Below are 19,296 nucleotides of genomic sequence, written 5' to 3'. Positions count from 1 at the left end.
GCTGTCTGCCTCTTTGTGTGAATGATGCTCATGAAAAGCTACCATTTCATTCAGGGCTCAGGTTGTACCGGGCACCGTTCCAAATATTTTACGGGACTCACCTCATTTCACTCTCATCACATTTTGGTGAGATGGCTACTATTGTTAGTTCCATTTTATAGATGAAGAAACTGAGGCTGAGAGTGCAGTGAAACGCCCAGGGTCACACAGCTAATTGTGTTTTGCATCTAGCATTCTGATGTCACAGGGCTGGGGTGGCAGGAGTGACCTTCTCTGTCCGCCGGGCTCTCTGGAGGCCACTCCAAGCATCTGGACTCCCAGCCGACTTGGCCCCCTTGGCCTTTCTGCCTCTCAGCAGGTCTTGCCTGCCCTGCCTGCCTGCCTCCCTGCCCCTCGCCGGGGATCTGACGCGGGCTTCCCCTTCTCATGGCTTCAAGGCGGGGGCTCATTTGAGTATGCCTGAGATCGATGTTGTACACGGGAAGGTGCAAATGTAAAGCTGGCTAAAGAGCATAATAGAATTTATGAAAATCGCTGGCTCGCACCACAGCCCGAGCAATGATGGAGGTGATTATTAATTAATCATGGTCTTGGGGGAACAGTATCAGTGCAAGGAGTAATTAAAATGAAGCATTGTACAGTTGTACCGAATGATGATTTATGAGCCCAAGGAATTGCCGCTCTGCCCTCTTCTCTCCGGCAGGCTCAATGGGAAGGATTAACTGGACGGATTGTTTTCAACAAAACCAGTGGCTTACGGACCGATTTTGATCTGGACATCATCAGTCTAAAGGAGGACGGCCTAGAGAAGGTGCGTGGGCGCCAGAGCGGGAGGGACAAGGCCTATTGTAGCCGCCACTTTAGGGTTCAACAGGACCCAGTGTGGCCTGTGCCTTGGCCCTTCAGACAATACGGAGCCTTGGTCACACGAGGGTGCAGAACCCAGTGGCCTGGCCATGGCAGATACCCAAACCCTCTGAGCAAGGGCCTTCAGGGATGTTTAACCTAGAAAAGGGATAGAAGGCTCTTGGGGCAGGCAGACTGTCTCTAAGTCTCTGCAGGGCTGAGTGGGGCAGAGGGACAGCCATATCCTTGGGTAAGGGAAACTTTCTAAGTCCCACAGGTGCCTGCCTGTGCATAGTGAGCTCACTGTCACTAGAGGCATTTAAGCAAAAATTGAGCAAAGCAGTTGCTTGTCGGGGACACTGGAGGTGACTCTTACTCTTGTCGAGAGGTTGAAGCGTGTGGTTTCTGAACTGCCCTAGGTTTTTGAGGCTTGGATGATTCCAGGGAGTTTGGACAAGGAAAGCAGGCCCACCAGGGCCTGGGGACTCCCATCTGATTGCCATAGAAATGTCTGTAAAGGGGCCAGTTCTGGTCCTGGGAATCTTCAGCACATTCTGACATCAGGCTGCTGGACTGAGAAGTGGAATTTAACATTAGCCCCTGATTCTCAGTGTTCCCTGGACTCGGGGCCTGGAGCTCAGCCACACTCTCATCCCACTGCAGGCTGATCACTGGTAGCCCCAGGGCACCTCTCCAACCCCGGGAGTGGGGTGTATAAAATGCGGGAGCAGAGGCCTGGAAGTGCAGGGCCAGCTCTGGTGCCTGTGGGCCTGCAGGAGTCCCTGAATCCTCATCTCCCTGACTGCCCTGGGTCAGGCCGCTTCCTCAGATTATTTTGACACGCCCACCTGGCTTTCTTTCCACCTCCTCCTGAGCCCTCCAGCCATTGGAGTGTACACACAGGTGACGCTTCCCAACACACAGCTCTGCCCTGCTCTGAACCTGCCCATAGCTCCCCAGTCCTGAGTCAGTAAGCTCCACCACTCTCCCAGCCTCTAAGGTTCTCAAAATGCCCCAGCCTTCCTCTCTAGGCCTGGTCTCCACTGTCCCCAACAGCACTCCCATGGTCCAGTCACGCCCCCTCCCTCCTGTACCTCTGGCCTTCACCCCTGCCATGCACCGTCCTGTCCTGGTGGCGGGAGTGGCCTCTGACTCCTGTGTTGTACCTTGTGGCCAAGGTTTACTCCTTTCACTCCAGTTTCCCACACATACATGGGGTCACCGTACTGGGGAGAGGTGGCCAGGGAAACGTCACCATCACTGCGTGACTCTCTCGTGCCGAATCCGTCCTTAAGGACGGGCTGTGGCCTCTGCTCCTCATATCTTCGAGGCCAGTGGATCATACACAGCATGTGAGTTCCCATTCCGCAGTCTTCCCGCTTCTATTTAAACTCTGCCATGCTGGGGCGCTCCCTTCCTCCTGGGGCAGCACTAGTGCAATACAGTGTCCATTCAGGTAGCCATCTTATCTTTGCTCTCTCAGCTGTCCATCTCTGAGGATAGCCTGAAATTTGAAGGATGGCATGCATGCCCCACTTCTTGCTCCTGCGCCTGTGGCTGGCATCAGTAAGTGCTCATCAGAACATTCTTTCCCACTGAGCCCACCACAGCATCCTTCTGCCCGCAACTGGCACAAGTTGGCCACAGCTTATACTGAAGAAAAACTCTCTGCTGCACCTGGACTGAGGTGGACCTGCAGAGGCCTCCCTCAGAGGCTCCTAATCTCAGTCTCTGGGCAGAGAGCCTCTGCAGGCTGGGTCCCCCCACCCCCAGTCCTCACTATCTCACATCCCCATGGCATCTGGTGTCTAGCAGGGCATGCAGTTGGAGCTGAATAGATGCAAAGATTTCTGCTGTTCATTTGGCCTCTAGACAGATGTTTGCTGAGCAGCCCCGCACCCAGGCATGCTGCTAGGGCCCCTCGTGCTGAGCTCGAGCCCCTTGAGAGAAGAGCATCTTTCAGGCTGTCTCCTTTCCTCTGGCCCTGGGGGTCTGCGAAGACAGCGATCCTGCCTGGAGAGGGCACTGAGCCCCCAACACAGCCGCTCTGCCTCCCATACCATCACTTCTGTTTGCTAAGCTGGGTCACAGCTGATCCAGCCAGCTCCAGCCAGTGGCTTTGGGAGGATTAAGGCAGAATTACCCAAGCATAATTACGCATCTCGCTGCTATCTTCCTGGCACAGCTCTCTTAATGGGATGTTTGCACTCAGCTTCTCTGTTTAATTGATTAAGTTTCTGAGGAACCCCCAGCTGGGCCAAGGACAGGATGGACGTGCCGAAATCATCCTTGAGAGAGAAGAGCTGAGATTGGGGCAGGGAAGGGCAGAGTTGGATCCAAAAGGACCTTTAGGAGGCCCTGGGCTTTAGAATGATTTGTAAACTTGATCTTCCCTTGCCTCCCTCTGGCTCAGGCCTGATAGCAACAAGGGCACTGTGTGGACAGAGATTAAGCCGCCTTTCCCAGGGTATCTGCCAATTTTTGAAGTAAAACCACAAATCCCTGCAGCATCTAAGGCCCCCAGTGAGGGTCACTCACTCTGTTCTGCCATCCCCCAAACAGCTACCAAGACCAGTCTCCTGCCCAGCCTGCCGTCCTGTATGTGACCCATGTCATTGTGCCTTCACTCATTCCATAGATGCTATGAACATCTCCCTCCCTCGCTCCAGGTCCTGACCTGGGCTTTGGAGCTGCCGCTGGGGCTGAGACCCAGTGAGTGAGCAGCTGGCTGCCTGGGTCTTCCCAGGGAGGTGGGAGGCCCACCAGACTCAGAGTAACTGTCCCAGGGGAGGACCTGACCTTGACCCTGACTGAGGACGCCTGACTTCCTCATAGCATCTGCTCCACCCAGGATGGTTTCCACTGGGTTCCCTCTGTGTTCACCTCTCCCTCTGCATCTCCCCCTTCAGCTGTGAAGGGTTTGCCACCAAGGGGATGTGGCGGAATTCAGGAGACTCACCCACTTAGGGGCCTCCTCCTGGGATGAGGGAGGCAGTAGGCAGTCAGAAGGATTAGTTTCAAACATGTTAGCCATGGCTATGAAGAATGGGATCAGGACTATGGGATTGTTGATGTGGGAACAGGATGGAGAGACTGAGGACTCAGCTCCCTGTTTTCTGCCTGTCTGTCCATCCAGGTTGGGGTGTGGAGCCCTGCCGAGGGGCTCAACATCACAGAGGTCCCCAAAGGCCGAGGCCCTAATGTCACCGACTCTCTGACAAATCGGTCACTCGTTGTCACTACAGTGCTGGTAAGAGCCTGCAGCCCTGCAGGAGGGACTGTCTGGCCTGGGGAAGGGCTGGCCATCGGGGCTGGAGAGATCCCTCCATCGCCCCACCCAGCATTGACCGGGTACCTCCTATGAAGCTGCTGGGAGGCTGGGAGATGGGGGAGGGGAACTGGAAAGTGGATACATTCAGGGTTGCTCAAAACAGCCCTCTGCGGGTGGTTGGAACACAGCAGCCCTGCTCAGGGCCACAGGCCAGAGGCCTCCTCCCAGAGCCAGAGCACTCAGCCCTCAAGCCTGCCTGAGACCTGGTGGTCAGTCCTGCAGAGGCCTGTGTGTTTACATCTCACCCACCCACTCCCTGAGCCCCGAAGTCTGAGTAGATGGAGTGGAAGAAAGGAAGTTGACCTGATGTCTGAACCAGGACTCGGGTCTACCTCTTCCACCTCAGTCCCCTGAGCAAAGGCCCTCCCGCTGGTCTCCCCTGTCCTGTTGCTCTTGGCAATAGTCACTCTACCTGCCATCCTCCCTCCATTCCCAGACTAAATAGTGCCACCTCCTTCTGATCATTTCGACCCAAGGAGTGGCTTTGGGGATCTGCTGGGGTCTCTGGACTCTGGAGCTCAGCCTCCAGCGTGACCAGAGGCTCAGGACCCACCCTCTCAGAGACGCAGAACTGCTCTGGGGGCCCACATTGGGCCATGGTGGGGGGAGGCAGCCGGAGCACAGCCTGGTGGATTCTGACCAAAGAGCCTTTGAGGACAATTCTCGCCCTGGTCAGCTTCTCCTTATAGTAAAGCCAAATGTTTACAAGAGCCACGTGATAAGATCATTCTCTATAAAACAAACCAATAAAAGAACTCTGTTTAGAGTGCATAGATAAAGTAAGGCTGCACCCCATACTGGTCCTTCCACAGGGCTCATGCAGGCTGGCCACTCCCACCGGAGGCAGCTCAGCCCCACTGGATGGTGCTATGTCCTCCCTCTGGTGGGATTCGCCTGCAATGTGCTTGATAGCTGGGTGGTGGGCACCACGGAGCGGGAAGGGATGTAAACCCCATCCTCCCAGGAGGCCCAGTGAGCAGCAGACGCCAGGGGCACCATCAGCTTCTAGGAGCAATTGCGACCTGTGCGTCTCAGCCCCGGTCTCCAGGGTTATGACTGAGAGGATCCACGTTAAAGGTGACGGGGACCTAACATGGGGTTCTGGACAGGCCACTGAACCAGAACGAGAGGACTGGGGAGACACCTACTCCCGCCAATTTGGGGGGAGGCCCCCCTGGCATCTTCTCCTGACAACTGTATTTCCTGCCTGCCTGCCTTTACTGATCAACTTTTTGTTAACTAAAAAAATATATAAAAATTAGACTTTAAAACCAGTAAGTCCAATGGTCTCATTAGGAACAGGGGAAAATTTGTAAAAACAAAACAAAACACAAAACTCTAAAAGGTTAAAAAGAGCAAAGGAATTAGAGTGAAGACTGATGATCAATTAAAGGAATACTGACGTGGATAAAAATATTAAAAATAAAAGGAGATTGTAAAGAGAACAAAAATAAAAAGGTTAAAAGGAAAATAGTAGAGAAAAATGAAAAGGAACGCTATCAAGAAAGATGAAAAGAGAAAATAAATAATTAACACTCCAGCTAGACATGGTAAGAAATGTAAAACCCGAATGTCAGGAAGCAAAAGGATAAAAGCGTGACAAAGCTAAAATATAAAAGGGTAAAAATGAAATAATAAGGTGGTAAAAGATTAAAAGCAGAGCCGCATGGAACATGAGCTATCAATAAATAAGGCGCTTTTCACACGACAAGATTAAAAAAGGTAAAACTAGTATTGCTTTGAGAAATTAGGAGAGGTGATAAATGAGCTAAGATGACTCAGCCTCAAAACAATATTCTAGCGGTCTGAGGCGCTGCAGATAATACACCAAAATGATGCAAAATCCACCTTGAAAGACACAGGCTTCTCTTATTAAAATGGCAGCAGCCTGGTTTCAAGGGCAGAAGTCCCTTCGGCAAGGCCACGAGGGATTTTTCTACCCTAGCAGAGACAAAATCCAGCAGATATCCCCGTTCTTCCCGAAGTTTCTTGGTCAGTACTCAAAGCTTCTTGCAAAGCTTGCGGACCTACTTGTACTCAGCTGCTCACCAGAGGCCCCTCCCACCTGCAGCATCCGCTGGCTCCCAGGCTTCCGGGGACAGGGAAGGAGAGAAGCCCCTCTTGGCCCACAGCCTGGACACAGCTCCATCAGTCCCACTGCCACTCATCCAGGCCAACATGAGCCCCCCAGCCTTTGGGACAGGCAGTGTGAGCAGGACAGGGCCAAGACTGTGTGATGATGGTGAAGAGCCCAGAACTGTGGGTTTGAGTCCTGGCTTGACTGTTCATGAGCTCTGTGACCTGGAAAATCATTTAACCATCCTGTGCCTCAGTTTCCCAACTGAAAAAGAGAGGTGGTAATGATTGTACCTACTTCCTAGAGTTGAGAGGAATATTGATGAATAAGTACAAATGGCCCAGAGTGTGTGTTAACTGATAGCTGCTATTGTTCTTAATTTATATTATTATTGAGTGCGAATCCAGTCCCCAGGAAGCGCGGGCTTAACACAGTATGCAGAATGACAGTTCTAGAGAAAACCTCTGCTCTGTCCCTGAGCCTCGCTGCAGACTGACCCCTGACCATGGTTGCAGAGGTTATCTCTAGCACAGGGTGCATTCTAAACTTTGAACTTGCACTTGAATGCCTTCCAGGCCTGGTGGGCATTCCCTGGCTCTCCACAGACCCCACCACTCTATTGTTTACATGTGGATGCCTCTTACCTAGTTGTTTCCTGACTGGCCCCTGAAGGCAAGGCCCTCATAGCTCTAATCTCCTACCTATAGGTAAAACTCCAGGTCCCAGCCACCACCTCATCCCCTGCTTTGGCCAATGTCTGAGATCCCGGCCCTGACACCACGATTATTCCCTAGTCCTGGCCCATGGCCTTGACCTCTCGCATGGCTGCTGACCCAGATGGCCTTCCTCGGAGTCCTCCAAGAGACTGAGATGCCCACTCCCACACAAGGACTAGTCTGAAGACACAAGAGCTGGTCCAGACCTTCCAGAGAGTGGAAAGTCTCGGTGTGGTTCGCATGTCCCCAAACCCGGGGTGCCTCAGGCTTGAGCTTTTGGGGGCAGCTGTGCCAGTTGTGGGCAGAGGCCCAGCCCTAGCTGCTCTGGCTAAAAACCCAGCCCTGTGCTTTGGCAGCCTGAAAGCAAGGCCAGCATCACCCGCGGAGAGCACCGGGCCCCTGCCCTTCTGGAAGTGTGTTGCCAGGGCAACAATGCTTTGAGTGACAGGCAGGTGAAAGCAAGAGTACAGGAAGATCCAACTCTTTGCCCCTCACAAACAGGGCTGGCCCTGAGACCTCTAGAATCTTGATGTGGCTGAAGGCAAGTATCTCTGGGTGTGCTACCCTCTCCCTATCCAAGAGCCTAGGGTTAGGTGCTAGGGACGCCTTAGCCTGGACACAGATGGGCAGAGCCCTGGCCCACCCTCTCTGGCCCCTCCTTGCTGCAGGCAGCCTTCCTCATTCCTGAGGCCAAAGCGGCTGCAGCAGGAGCCTGGAAGCCTGCCCTCTCGCCTGCTCCCTGCTCCTGCCTCTGTCCTGGTTTGGCTCTCCCATGAATTCATGAAAAATTCATCCACCCAAACCTCAGCTCACACACCGCGAAAACACACCCAACTCATTCCTAGGGCCCTGCTTTTGAAGGTTCAGTGTTCTTTTGGCTGCTGAAGTGAGCAGCGGTGTTAGTATGCACATCAGCACGTGAGTGGGTGTGGGACCGTATGCACGGGTGTCTGGATACGGGTGTATGTGTGCCGTGTGCACATCGTGACCCACATAGACTCAGCGGCCAGGCAGGCAGACCATGGTATCCAGCAGCTGGAGAAAGAGGAGAGAAGGAAGGCCAGGATGTGGGCTGGGAGAACCATCCCAGGCCAGGGACCACTCCAGCCCCCCCCCCCCCCCCGCCACGTGCGGCGAGGGCAGTACACCCCATACTCTGTCCTGGTTTTAACTGGCAGAACCAAGGTGTTGGGTCCAGGATCCTTGGCCTCTGTCCGAGCAGGGGTAGGCAGACAGGATATTTGAGAATGTGGTGTGTTTGTGCCAGTGGCATTATGTGCACATGTGTGCACATTCTGTGTGGATATCGTGTGTACGTGTGTGGATAACACCGAAGTCAGAAAGGAGAGTGGGAACGTAGCTGTTAAGCAGTTAACCCCTGGATCCTTCCCCCAAAGGCCCCCTCTTCTAACTCCACAGGTCCTGTTGCCGGGAGAAGCTCAGCATAGGGCCTGGCTCTCACGTCGGTATAAGTGATTGGAGAGAAACTAGACTAGGAGCCCTGGCAACGAAAAGTCAGAAAGGTGATTTTTCTGGACCTCTGTTTCCTGTGACTTGTTGAAGAGAAATATTACCCCTGCTCCTTTAGCCGTGCTCCCAGAGCAATAGGAGAGCGTGAAGTTATGAAATTGAGGGCACCTTCACCGAGCAATCGATTAGCAGCAGAGAGAGCTTGTGAATTGGCTGTCTGGACATTTCCAGTAATAAATTGTGAAATAGTCCATGAATAAGTAGTTGGCGGAGTTCAGAATTACCCCCTAGGAAATGTTGAGGTCTAGAGACACATTACCAAGGCGAGCACCATTTTAATGCTCTGGGCTTTGGCTGTTAAATATGTATGCCATCCGCAAAGCACTTCCCAAAATTAATGGCATTTTACAGCTGCTCCGAAGGCAGCGTATTTATATGGAGATGTATAGATTGGGGGCTGTGGTGGCTTCACAAATGAAGTGCTAATTTTAGAGGATAAGGCCAGGAGGGGCAGGCATGGAGAGAGGGTCAGGAAGTGAGCTACCTCGGGGCCTTACCCCAAATGGATTTCCGCTGACAGCTATGATTTTTAACCTTCGGTGACATTGGGCATGGTCTCTAGGCTAGAAAGGTCACTGTGGTAACAAGCCACCCAGTACACAGAAAGAAGATAATAATTATATTAACAATAAGCCTATCTAATAAAGACAGAATATGCAAATTGACCATAACCCCACAACAAAGATGGAGGCACCCACAGCCAATAAGGAGGGAATATGCAGATTGACACCACAAGGCGAGAGGCGGAAGGCAGCTCCGGGATGGAGCGAAGGCGGTACCGGCAGCCAGGGGAAGGAAGGCCTATTCTTGCACGAATCTTTGTGCATGGGGCCTCTAGTAATAGTAATAATAATAATGGCAGCTTCCATTTGCCAGGCACTGTCCTACATGCTTTTCATAGTTTGACTCCTTTAATCCTCATTACAACCCTATAAAGTAGGTTCTACTATTCTCCCCATTTTACAGAAGGAGGTGCACATTGCCTGGGAATCTAGTGCGGTTGGTAATCCCCTGGGGAAGGTGGCACTTTCTCTCCAGTTATTTTCTGGGGCCAATAATAGGGCCACCAGGTACGTGGGCCAGTTTGTTCACTGCACAAGAGCATCTGACCAGAAGGATAAGTTGGGCCTGAAACCATCCCCACCCCATGCCAGGGTTCCAGGCAGCACCTTCCCTGAGACTAATTAGCACAAAAGGTGACCTGTGCACTAGCCAAAGTCGCCTTTCCTCCAGGTGGCCCCAGCGCCTTCTCCCTACCTGCACCTTCTCCACCGCCCCTGGATTCCGTTCTCCGATCTTGTGATCTGCCTACTTGGTTGGAGAGTGGGGACAGGCAGCACTGAGGTTGAGCGTGGATCCTCGCCAAAGGACCCAGCTTTCCACCCAATTAGACTGAGACGTAGTTTTCTCAAAAATCCCTGGAGAGACAGGAACTTCTTAGGGACTCAGACACTCCCCAACTCTTTCTCGGAAGCATCCCGAAGGACTGTTGAATCTAGAGTAAATCAGTCATGGGGTGGGGTGGGATTTTGAAAGGCAGTGTGGCTGGGGACCCAGGGCCAGAGGATCAAGCCCACCTGTAATGGCGGGAGCCTGGCAAGAGGTTGCTGGTGGGTTTCTGCACCCAAGGACCTCTGATGAGGGTCTTTGCCTGAGCCTTTCATTGCTGACCCCACTCCAGAGGCCCACATGTCAGAGGAATGGCCACACCAGTTGAGAGAATGATGAGATACCTACATAATTAGGTGTGTGCCTTTCTTGTGGGCTTGTGTTCATAAGATTTTTCAATACACGTGCATTCTTTCAGCTAGTGGGCTAGTGGGTTAGTGAGGAATATCACCCCTCAGCTGAAGGTTTTGGGCATTCTGACATTTAGGGGTGCCGAGATGGCTTTGGAGAAGGTTAAGGCCCAGAAAGAAGCTGAAAGATTGGAACGGAATTCCGTCAGACTGCAGTTCAACTCCTGGGCAACCTTGGGCAACTTATTGACCTTCTCTGAGCCTCAGTTTCCTTATCTGTCAAATGGGGACAATGTCATCTACCTTGCATGTTTGTGAGGCTTAAATCAAACAGCCTGTGAGAAAGAGTTGAAATTACTGCTTGGTGTATGTATAGCAGGAAGGCCAAGAAATGTTGAGTTTGCTAAGCATTCAGCTCACTCACCACAGACTCTGGATAGAGATGTGTAAGTGAAGCTGGGTGGGTGGGACCAGCAGAAACATAGACTTGCATGGAAGACCTGGACTCTGGGACACTGTATGGTCCTGGATTCAGACATGTCAGATCCACAGTTCCTCACTCTGTGTCTCTCCAACTGGATGAGGTCAACAGCTACTTTCCACTATTTTCCCTGCCTCTTCTCCCTATTATACTTGGCAGGGCTGCCAAGGGGTTGTTTCTAAATGAGAAACCAGAGCCATGCCCTGTTCAAAGCCCTTCACTGACTCCCCATCACCAGGGAGGGATGGAGCCTGACATGGGACAGCTGTCAACTGTGCTCTGGCCCCATAGCTACCTTCCAAGAACCCCTGCCCTCCAGAGAGAGACACCTTGGGACTCAGGGCCTCTGACACGATGAGGTGGAGCGGGGAGGAGGCTGGAGCTCAGAGCAAGAAGGCTTCAGCAGAGCGTGACAGTTTCCTAGGCCCCAGGAAGTAACCCCCAGGGAAGGCTGATGGGAGAGGCTCTGCAGTTGCACCAACCTGAGTTCAGGTCCTCTCTCTAGAGGAAGCTGAGCTCATCCGTCACTCATCCTAGGGAATTCACTTTCTGCACCTATAAAATGGGATTATGAGTACCTACCCCTAGAAGGTTGAAATCAAGGTTAAATGAGGCAATATCAGCTACTGTTTTTTGAGCCTCCTGCTCTGCTGGGCCCCATCCTAGGCCCTCCACCGACACTGTCTCATTTGCTGATTTACAAGTGCCCTGCACGTCAACAAACAAATGCAAGCTATCGCGGTTATCAGGAGTCACTCACCTGGCAGATCCTGACTCTGGGGACTGAGATCCTTAGAAAGAGAGCGGTATCAGGGAGCATGTAGATCTAATCTTTTAAATGGGAGCTGGGAAGATACCTGATGACAGAGTGTGCGCACACTTGAGCCAGCATCAGCATCCCCCGGAGGGCTTCTTACAACACAGACCGCCGGCCCCACCGAGTGTCCGGTTCAGTGGTCTGGGTGGGGCCTGAGAATGTGTACTTCTGAGAAGCTCCCAGGTGATGGTGATGCTGCTGGTCTGGGGACCACACTCAGAACCACTGGCCTGTGTTGAGGGTGCAGCAGACAGAGTGTGTGACTCACAACCAGACGGTTTGGAGTTCAAATACCTAGTCCACTGCTTACTAGCTCTGCAACCACTGGACACTCAATCAGTAAATACGGCCTGCGCCCCCTTGTCTTGCCAGGGATACCCGTAGGTGGCCATCCGGGAGGCACAACGTTGGCTCTCAGGAAATGTGCTTTTCCTCCCTGACTTAGCAGGCCTCCCTCTAAGCCACCCAGAGGATTTTTTTAAAACACAGGAGCAGAGGTTTCAGCCCAAGCTCTCCAGCCCCAGCCGGCCTCCCCCAACCCCCTCAGCCTTCCTCAGTGCCCCTCCTATCTGCCCTGCAGGAGGAGCCCTTTGTCATGTTCCGGAAGTCTGACAAGACCCTGTTTGGGAATGACCGGTTCGAGGGCTACTGCATCGACCTGCTCAAGGAACTGGCCCACATCCTGGGCTTCTCCTACGAGATCCGGCTGGTGGAGGACGGCAAGTACGGGGCGCAGGACGACAAGGGCCAGTGGAACGGCATGATCAAGGAGCTCATTGACCATGTAAGCGGGGCTGAGGACCCCCTGGAAGGCTTAGTCAAGTCCCATTTGTCTTACCAGGGATACCCGTAGGTGGCCATCCAGGAGGCACAACGTTCAGGGTGGGGCATCTGACAGAGGAGGGCCCTGGGGCAGGAGAGATGGAGTCACAGGCTGTGGGGAGGGAGGAGTGAGGCGCTCCCTCTGGCCTGCCTTGTTCATGCTCCCAACTCCCAGATACTCCCCTCCATGTAAGCACACACGCACTGGCCCATCCCCCTCAGAGCCATTCCCACCAGAGTCTTTGATGAGCTGCCTTCTGTTCCTTTAAGAGCTACCAAAGGGTGTCCCACCCATGTGGGTGAGCTGGCATACAAAACACCTCACCAAACCCTGGGACGCCGAGATAGATCCTACACTGTCTTGAGTGACTTTGGGTCCAGTGGGAAGATGGGCGGTCCAGGGAGCCAAGGACTGGGATGAAGGGATAAGCAAGGCTCAGCTGGGAGGTACCAAGGAGGCAGATTCATACTCAATCTGAGATGGGAGAGGTCCCAGGGGAACAAGGAGCAGAAGCAAGAGATGGAGCTTTTGAGAGAGGGAGCAGGTGGTGGGAGGGTACTGGGTTTGTAGGACACTGGGGGCAAGATGAAGAAAATCCAGTCTAGGGATACCACAGTAGGGGGAGTCAGGAGGCTCTGGGTTCAAATCCCATTTCCTCATTCATTGGCTATATAAACAGGAAAATGTCACTGGACTTCTTCAGTGGCTTCCTTCTCTGTCAACGGGTGTAATTCCTCCCTCCTAATAGAATTGTTGATACGGGGCATGAAGTACTAGGTGCAGGGTCTGCCCACAGCCAGCCTTCAGCACACATATCACCATGGTTAGAAGCCTAGGCTGTGGACCGCTGGGCCAAGGTTCAAGTCCTGGCTTTCCCAGTTGATAAATGAGCAAACAGGTAAGTTCATCAACATCGCCGAGCCTCAATTTCTTCACTTCTAAAAGGGAGTAATCAGCAGCTACTGTAGCTCCTACGGTTGTTGCGGCAATAAATGAGGCACCGTTTCTACAGGCTCACCTGGCACCTACATTACCTGCTTTCAGCGCAGGGCCCTCCACTCTCCAGAAGCGTTCTCGATCAAAGGCCTGCTAAGGAAGGCAAGAACCTGATCTGTACTAAACCCCTTATGTTCCTCTCTCCTTTATCCTGACAGTGCAGTGAGGTAGGGACTGTTGCCACCGCCCCTGGTACAGACCGGGAAGCTGAGGCAGAGGGAGGTGAAGGCCCCACAGTAACCCGTCTTTGGAGGCCCTGTGTTCTGACCTCTACAAAGAGCCAGGGAAGAGGGAGGCTCATGCAGTTGGTCTTTGCAACCTGACAGTACCAGCCAAAGGGATTATTCTCACTTTGCCTCTCAGAGTGGGGGCAGGCAGCAGTAGGGTTTCCTGCCCCTGGTGGAGGGGCTGCCACATGGGGACCTTGGAGGTTGGAGCGGGGAGGAGGCTGGAGCCCAGCGCAAGAAGGCTCCAGCAGAGCGTGACAGTTTCCTAGGCCCCAGGAAGTAACCCCCAGGGAAGGCTGATGGGAGAGGCTAATGGTAAAGAGCATGAACTCCACTGGGTTTGATTCCCACTCTGCCCCTTATTAGCTGTGTGTTCCTGGACAAGTTCCTTAACCTCTCTGTGCCTCAGTTTCCTCCTCTGTAAAATGGGAGTGATAATAATAGAACCTCCCCCCATAAGGCTGCTGTGAGGACTAAGTTCACACATAGTTGGCACTGTGTCAGTACTTGCTCTTATTATTATTTTTTTTTACTGAGGCTGGGGAGGGGGCTTCAGGAAGTCCCATGATCTCCCTGTGCTCCTGACCTAACTCACTGAGAGTAACCATACCTGCCCTGCATTCCTCCCAGCTGATTGTGCTGCTCCTCAGAGACAACTGCTAGGGACGCTCCCAGGTTGTGGAATTCAATCTAAATGGAAGGGTGTGGTGTTGTCACCGTTGTTAGCAATAACTGTAATTATTATGGAAATTAGTCAGCAGGGCCCAGAGGCATCTTCATTATGGAGCCCTGTACACTTGTGAGCAGGGCTGTGGAGTGTGGGGCTTCTTCCAGTGGTTCTGAGCCTGCTGTTTGCAGAGGTGAGCTGGGCAGGGGAGGAAGAGAGATCCCATGGAGGGGAAGCCACGTGCGGAAGCGAGCAGGGCAGAGGCCGGTCTGGTCACCACAATCTCCAGCAGTCAGAGAGCTCTGAAGAGCTGTTTGCAATGGGGTGGGTCAGAAAAACCCTGCAGCAGCCAGACCTTCCCACGTTGATCCTTGCCTGGGGAAAGAAGGAGGCCTCATCCATGGCCCCCATGCAGCCCCATCTCCATGGAGGCCATAGGCTCCAACGGGACATGCAGGTGGCCTTGTTAAACCAGAGTCCCTACAATTGATGAGTCCATTAATCCTAGCTTGGTGCCAATTTTAATATCATCATAACCATTTATTAGTGTCGTCAGATAATTAGTCTTCTCCCTAGCTCATAGAAAACATGGTAAAGGTTTGGCAATATTATTACTTTCTTATTAGGGATCTGATCATAGACGTAAAAATGATGAATGCTAACTTTGCAAGGATCTGCCCCCAGAGGCCCATTCGGAGGCCCTGGGTGGAGCCTCTGACCAGCAGGACTTAAGAAGTCCTTCCCTGACACTCTGCTCACCTCTGTCCCAGGCCACATGGCCTCCCAGGAGCCAGGGTTGTGGAGGAAGATGGGGCACCTGGAGAGTGCCCCCACCCTCGACACACTCACCTTCCCCCAAGTCACCTCCAACTATGGGAGCAACAAATGCGATTAGGCAGAGCAGCACATTCTCCATCCATCACCCCATCTCTCTCTCTCTAATCATCACTGGTGTCAGGCCATGACCCCATCACCCATTATTATGTCTTCTACCTTCAAACCAGGAACCAGATCCAAGTCCTGGCCCACATGCATTGGTGTCAGAAGGGTTCTCAAACCCCTGTTTGTGTGACCAAGAAAGGTTCTGCCAAGCCACCTCCTTCAGGCTGGGGCAATGCACTTTGAAGCAAGGCATGCTGGGAGCTCACCTGGGGCAGGTCAGAATCCTGGATGGGACAGGGCATTTGAGGGTAGGGGATATGAATGGACTGCAAAGGTGGACTCTTGTTGGCAGCCAGGTTGACCAGAGCTCTGGAGAAGCTCAGGATCTGCCTGAGGATGATTAGTAAGCAGGTGAGGAATTCAGGAAGGACTTGGAGCCGCATTGAGGTTCACCATAGAACTGTCAGCTGCTAGGGACTCCGCAAGCAGAGACCAGCCTGGGAAAGGCCTGAAAAGAGCCTGGCAGGGGTCAAGGTTCAGAGAACCGGGTGCAAGAAAAGACAAGGTGCAAGGTAGCAATAGAGCTTCAGGGGGGTGGGCGAAGGAGTGAAGGAGGGAAACTGAGGTCAGAGGGAGCACCTGGACCACGCTTACACTCCTGAGGATCATCTGTCCCTCCATTCATTCCACAAAACTTCCTGGAGCTAAGTCTCAGCCTGGGCTCCTAGAGGGCAGAGCTTGAGGCATAGGCTCAGATGCCACTGCTTAGTAACGGGGTGTGATGCGGGCAGAGAGTGACGGGCAGGGAAGTGGAGCAGGAGGGAGGAGGGAAAGCCAATATGAGGATGGATTACTGAGCCATTGCCACTGAGTACAACTAATGGCTAGATCCACAAGTCTGTGCCCCAAGAAAGCCTTGCAAAATGTATCTCAGGACCATCTCTTGGAGTGAGGAGGACAGGCTTATTAACTGACCCCTGACCCCCATGCATTTCTGGGCTTGGCATGGAGGCATGGGAGCCAATCGAGACCCTACAGCGGTGTCCCTGGGAAGTCATGGGGGCAAGAAGGGCCCAGGTGGCAGGAGGTAAGATGCTGTCAACTTGTACCTGTGTGAGGTTATTCACAGCCAGAGGGTCTGTTCCAAGCACCCATGCTGTGCCAGACCTGGACAGTGACTAGAGATGCAGGAGCAACTGAATCAATGGAACATGCTGACCTCCTGCCAGGACTCAGGAATCAGCCATTCTCCAAGGCCTGGGAAAGACAGAGGCTTCATTTCTCACCATCAGGCATCCAGGAGCTCTGTGTGTGAAGCACAGGCAATGACCCCTCGGTCAACACTTAGGAATTTCCTAGCACTTGTACCCATCTCTTTAGATATATACAGGCTGTTCCGAGGTTGTCAGTGGCTACAGTGCTGATTGGTAAGTGTGGTGACTGGCTGGTGGGTCATCAGACACCACCTGTGATTCAGTGTCCCCACCCCCGAAAACTGCCATGTGGCAGACCATGCGGTAAGCTCCGAAACCTCCAGTGTTCCCATTGATCAAGTTATTCATTTATTCAATAAATTTATTAAGGTAGGTCTCATGCCAGGTGCTGTGAATACACAGCAGAATCCCTCCCCTGAGCATCAGGCTCTGACCCTCTAGTGGAGGAAACAGACAATAATCCATGAACGTATGAAGAGATGCAACTATTAAGCCAGAGTAAGTATTCCGAGAGAGGAACAAGATCAAGTGAGAGAGACAGGAGGGGTCAACAAATCACCCATAAGACCAATGAATGTGTTGAACAAGTCAGAGGTTTGAAGGTTATTCAAGGATGTGATTACCATAAATATGAAAGCAAAGACCTTGGACCTTCTTTGAGCCTTACTTTCCCCTCCATAAAAAAATTGGGGTTGGAGTAGATATTCTCAAAGTTCTCCTGTCCAGTTCTGACAGCCTATGGTTTTATGAATCATCCTCAAAGAATACTTGCATGAGTGGGAGGAACCTGCCAAGATTGGGCCTTTCATTCTGAGTAATGAACTAAAACGGCAAAGGCTTGATATCTGCTCTGCTCTTTCAGGAGAACTTGGACAAAATAATGCCTTTTTCAGGGGGGAAAAAAACCAAATGGTGAAATGTAGTGTTTCTTGCCTTAAACAAAAGTGAAGAGAACACCGGCCTTCTTGAAGCCTAAAGGAGAACACACATTAGAATTCCCCATGAAGAAGGTCAGGTTGACCAGTTGCTTGCTAATGTAGTCAAAGAATACCAAAGATGTCCTTGTGCCTTAACCCCATTATAGCAGAAAGTAGAAAGGCTGGTAGGGACATTCTGATGGTTCTGATTGGTTCTTGAGGAAGAAAGAGGGCCTGTGGCCCCATGATTAGCTTCCTCATCAATCCTGAAACATTTCTGGTAGATGGAACAAGCTCTGGCCACAAACACCTTGATCCCCCCAGTAACTAATGTTCTCATCCAACTTGCCACCAAAAGCCAAAGGAAGATTTGCCTCCATTGACTTTGAAGTTCTTCCCAAGAATCCACTCCAAGCCCCAGAGGCCATTCCCAGAGACCAGTTCCAAATGCATTCTGAACAATGAGATGACTTCGGGTTCATAACAGAGCCTCCCAAAAAGCATTGTGTTTTGAAGGGACAAGTCTGCGGGAGGCCAACTTTGAGAATCAAAAGTCCATTTCAACCCTGTTATGCCAACATTATAGAGGATCCTAGAACTTCAAGATTGAAGGGACTCTCTAGGGTGCCAGGCCCCATTCCCATCCTACTCAGAGTCCTACCCTAATCCCCCAAAAGGGTCTCCTTCTACCAGAAGCTCCATGAGAGCAGAGGCTGGGTCTCTTGCTCACCTCTGCATGCCAGACTGGTGCACAGTAGGTCTTGAGCAAATACACGTCAGTCCCTCTGCACCTTCCCAGATAGTTCTCTCTTTTGTTGTGTTCCTGAACTGAAAGGGCTCCAGGAAACCAGGGTGCGTGTTTCTTCTTATCTCTGCCTTAAGAGCTAAGCAAGTTCCAGCTCACACACTAAGAAATGTACAAAAGGAATGTCCCGTGTAAAAAAATCCTTTGTAATAGGCTCCTCCTCCTTAGCTTTCCCAGGTTCTGAGGTTCATTGGATCCTTGTGCTCCAAGTGTCAATAGTTGGGTGTGGAGGTGCTGTTAGAAGGAGAAACACTGGGGTAAGCAACATCATGGTGTGTTTCCCGCCGTCCCCAATCTAAGACATTTGCAAAGCCATTTAGAAGCTGGGGTTCCACCCATATCAGTCCTCCCCTCTTTGAAGTCTGATTTCAACTTGGTTCCTGGTTTCTATTCTAGGATTAGTGAAGTCAGAGATAATGTTAACAGCTGCCATTTAGTAAAGAATTTGATTAGTGTCCACTTCCCTCGCTGCCTGTATTCCCCAATGCTTGGTGGATCTTATAAATAATGGATGGATGGATGGATGGATGGATGGATGGATGGATGGATGGATGGAGCTGGACCAATCCAGTGGATAGCTGCCTAGGGGCATTGCCTTGGGACGGGGTCTCACAGCTTAGCAAAAGGGTCTTTAGTGCTAGTCTTTAGGACCCCAGCCTCCCTTTCTGTCCTGCCCCATCCAAGGAAGGAAAGTGATAACTTGGTTCACATTCTAATGTGTAAACATCCACAGGAACCTAAGGAGTAACCTCTCAGAGAGAAACATTATTAATTAGCAAATAGTACAGAGGCTGAGATGGGGATTAAAAATTGAGAAACGGAAAAAGTGTATCAGCTATAGTCCCAACTGTGCTTAGAAACTCACAGGTAAATAAGCAGATAAGACAAAAGGTCACGTGGCCACACATCCTGTTATTCAAACTGAGTAGGCTAGGATCTTACCACAGGACAGAGCAAAATTCGTGGGAGTTTAGAATTGGAGACTATCAGAGAGGTCTTCTTGGAAGAGGGAGCATGTGCAAAGGAATATGGAAAGTGGTAAAAGGCCACAGGGAGAGAGCATTCTCAATAGGGCACAGTGTGTGCAAAGCATAGATGTGGTCAACAGGAAGCAATTAAATGGGGCCTCATTTAGAAATAGAGCAGTGGGGTAAGGCTGGACAGAAAGGAATAAAGAATTATAGATTTTTAATTAGGAAAAGCTCAGACCCAAAAGATAGAACTTTTA

At 51.7% G+C, this 19,296-nt stretch overlaps 1 protein-coding gene across 3 annotated transcripts in view; it reads left to right on the top strand.

The window, feature by feature from the left end:
- The window catches only part of GRIK3 (glutamate ionotropic receptor kainate type subunit 3), a 206,839-nt gene that overhangs the window by 159,349 nt on the left and 28,194 nt on the right, over positions 1–19,296 (top strand). For all 3 annotated transcript variants that reach the window (XR_013959835.1, XM_080654206.1, XM_080654207.1), the window contains exons 8-10: positions 704–811; positions 3,983–4,096; positions 12,118–12,321. Coding sequence is in view for 2 of the 3 variants with exons in the window: in XM_080654206.1 (XP_080510332.1) it covers positions 704–811; positions 3,983–4,096; positions 12,118–12,321 (426 nt within the window). In the remaining variant the exon portion in view is untranslated. The remainder of the gene's footprint in view (positions 1–703; positions 812–3,982; positions 4,097–12,117; positions 12,322–19,296) is intronic.

The sequence above is a fragment of the Plecotus auritus genome (genome assembly GCF_963455305.1).
Source record: "Plecotus auritus genome assembly, chromosome: 2".
Classification (NCBI taxonomy): Eukaryota; Metazoa; Chordata; class Mammalia; order Chiroptera; family Vespertilionidae; genus Plecotus; species Plecotus auritus.
Note: the sequence above shows the minus strand (reverse complement) of the source record. Positions and strands in the feature narration are given on the sequence as shown.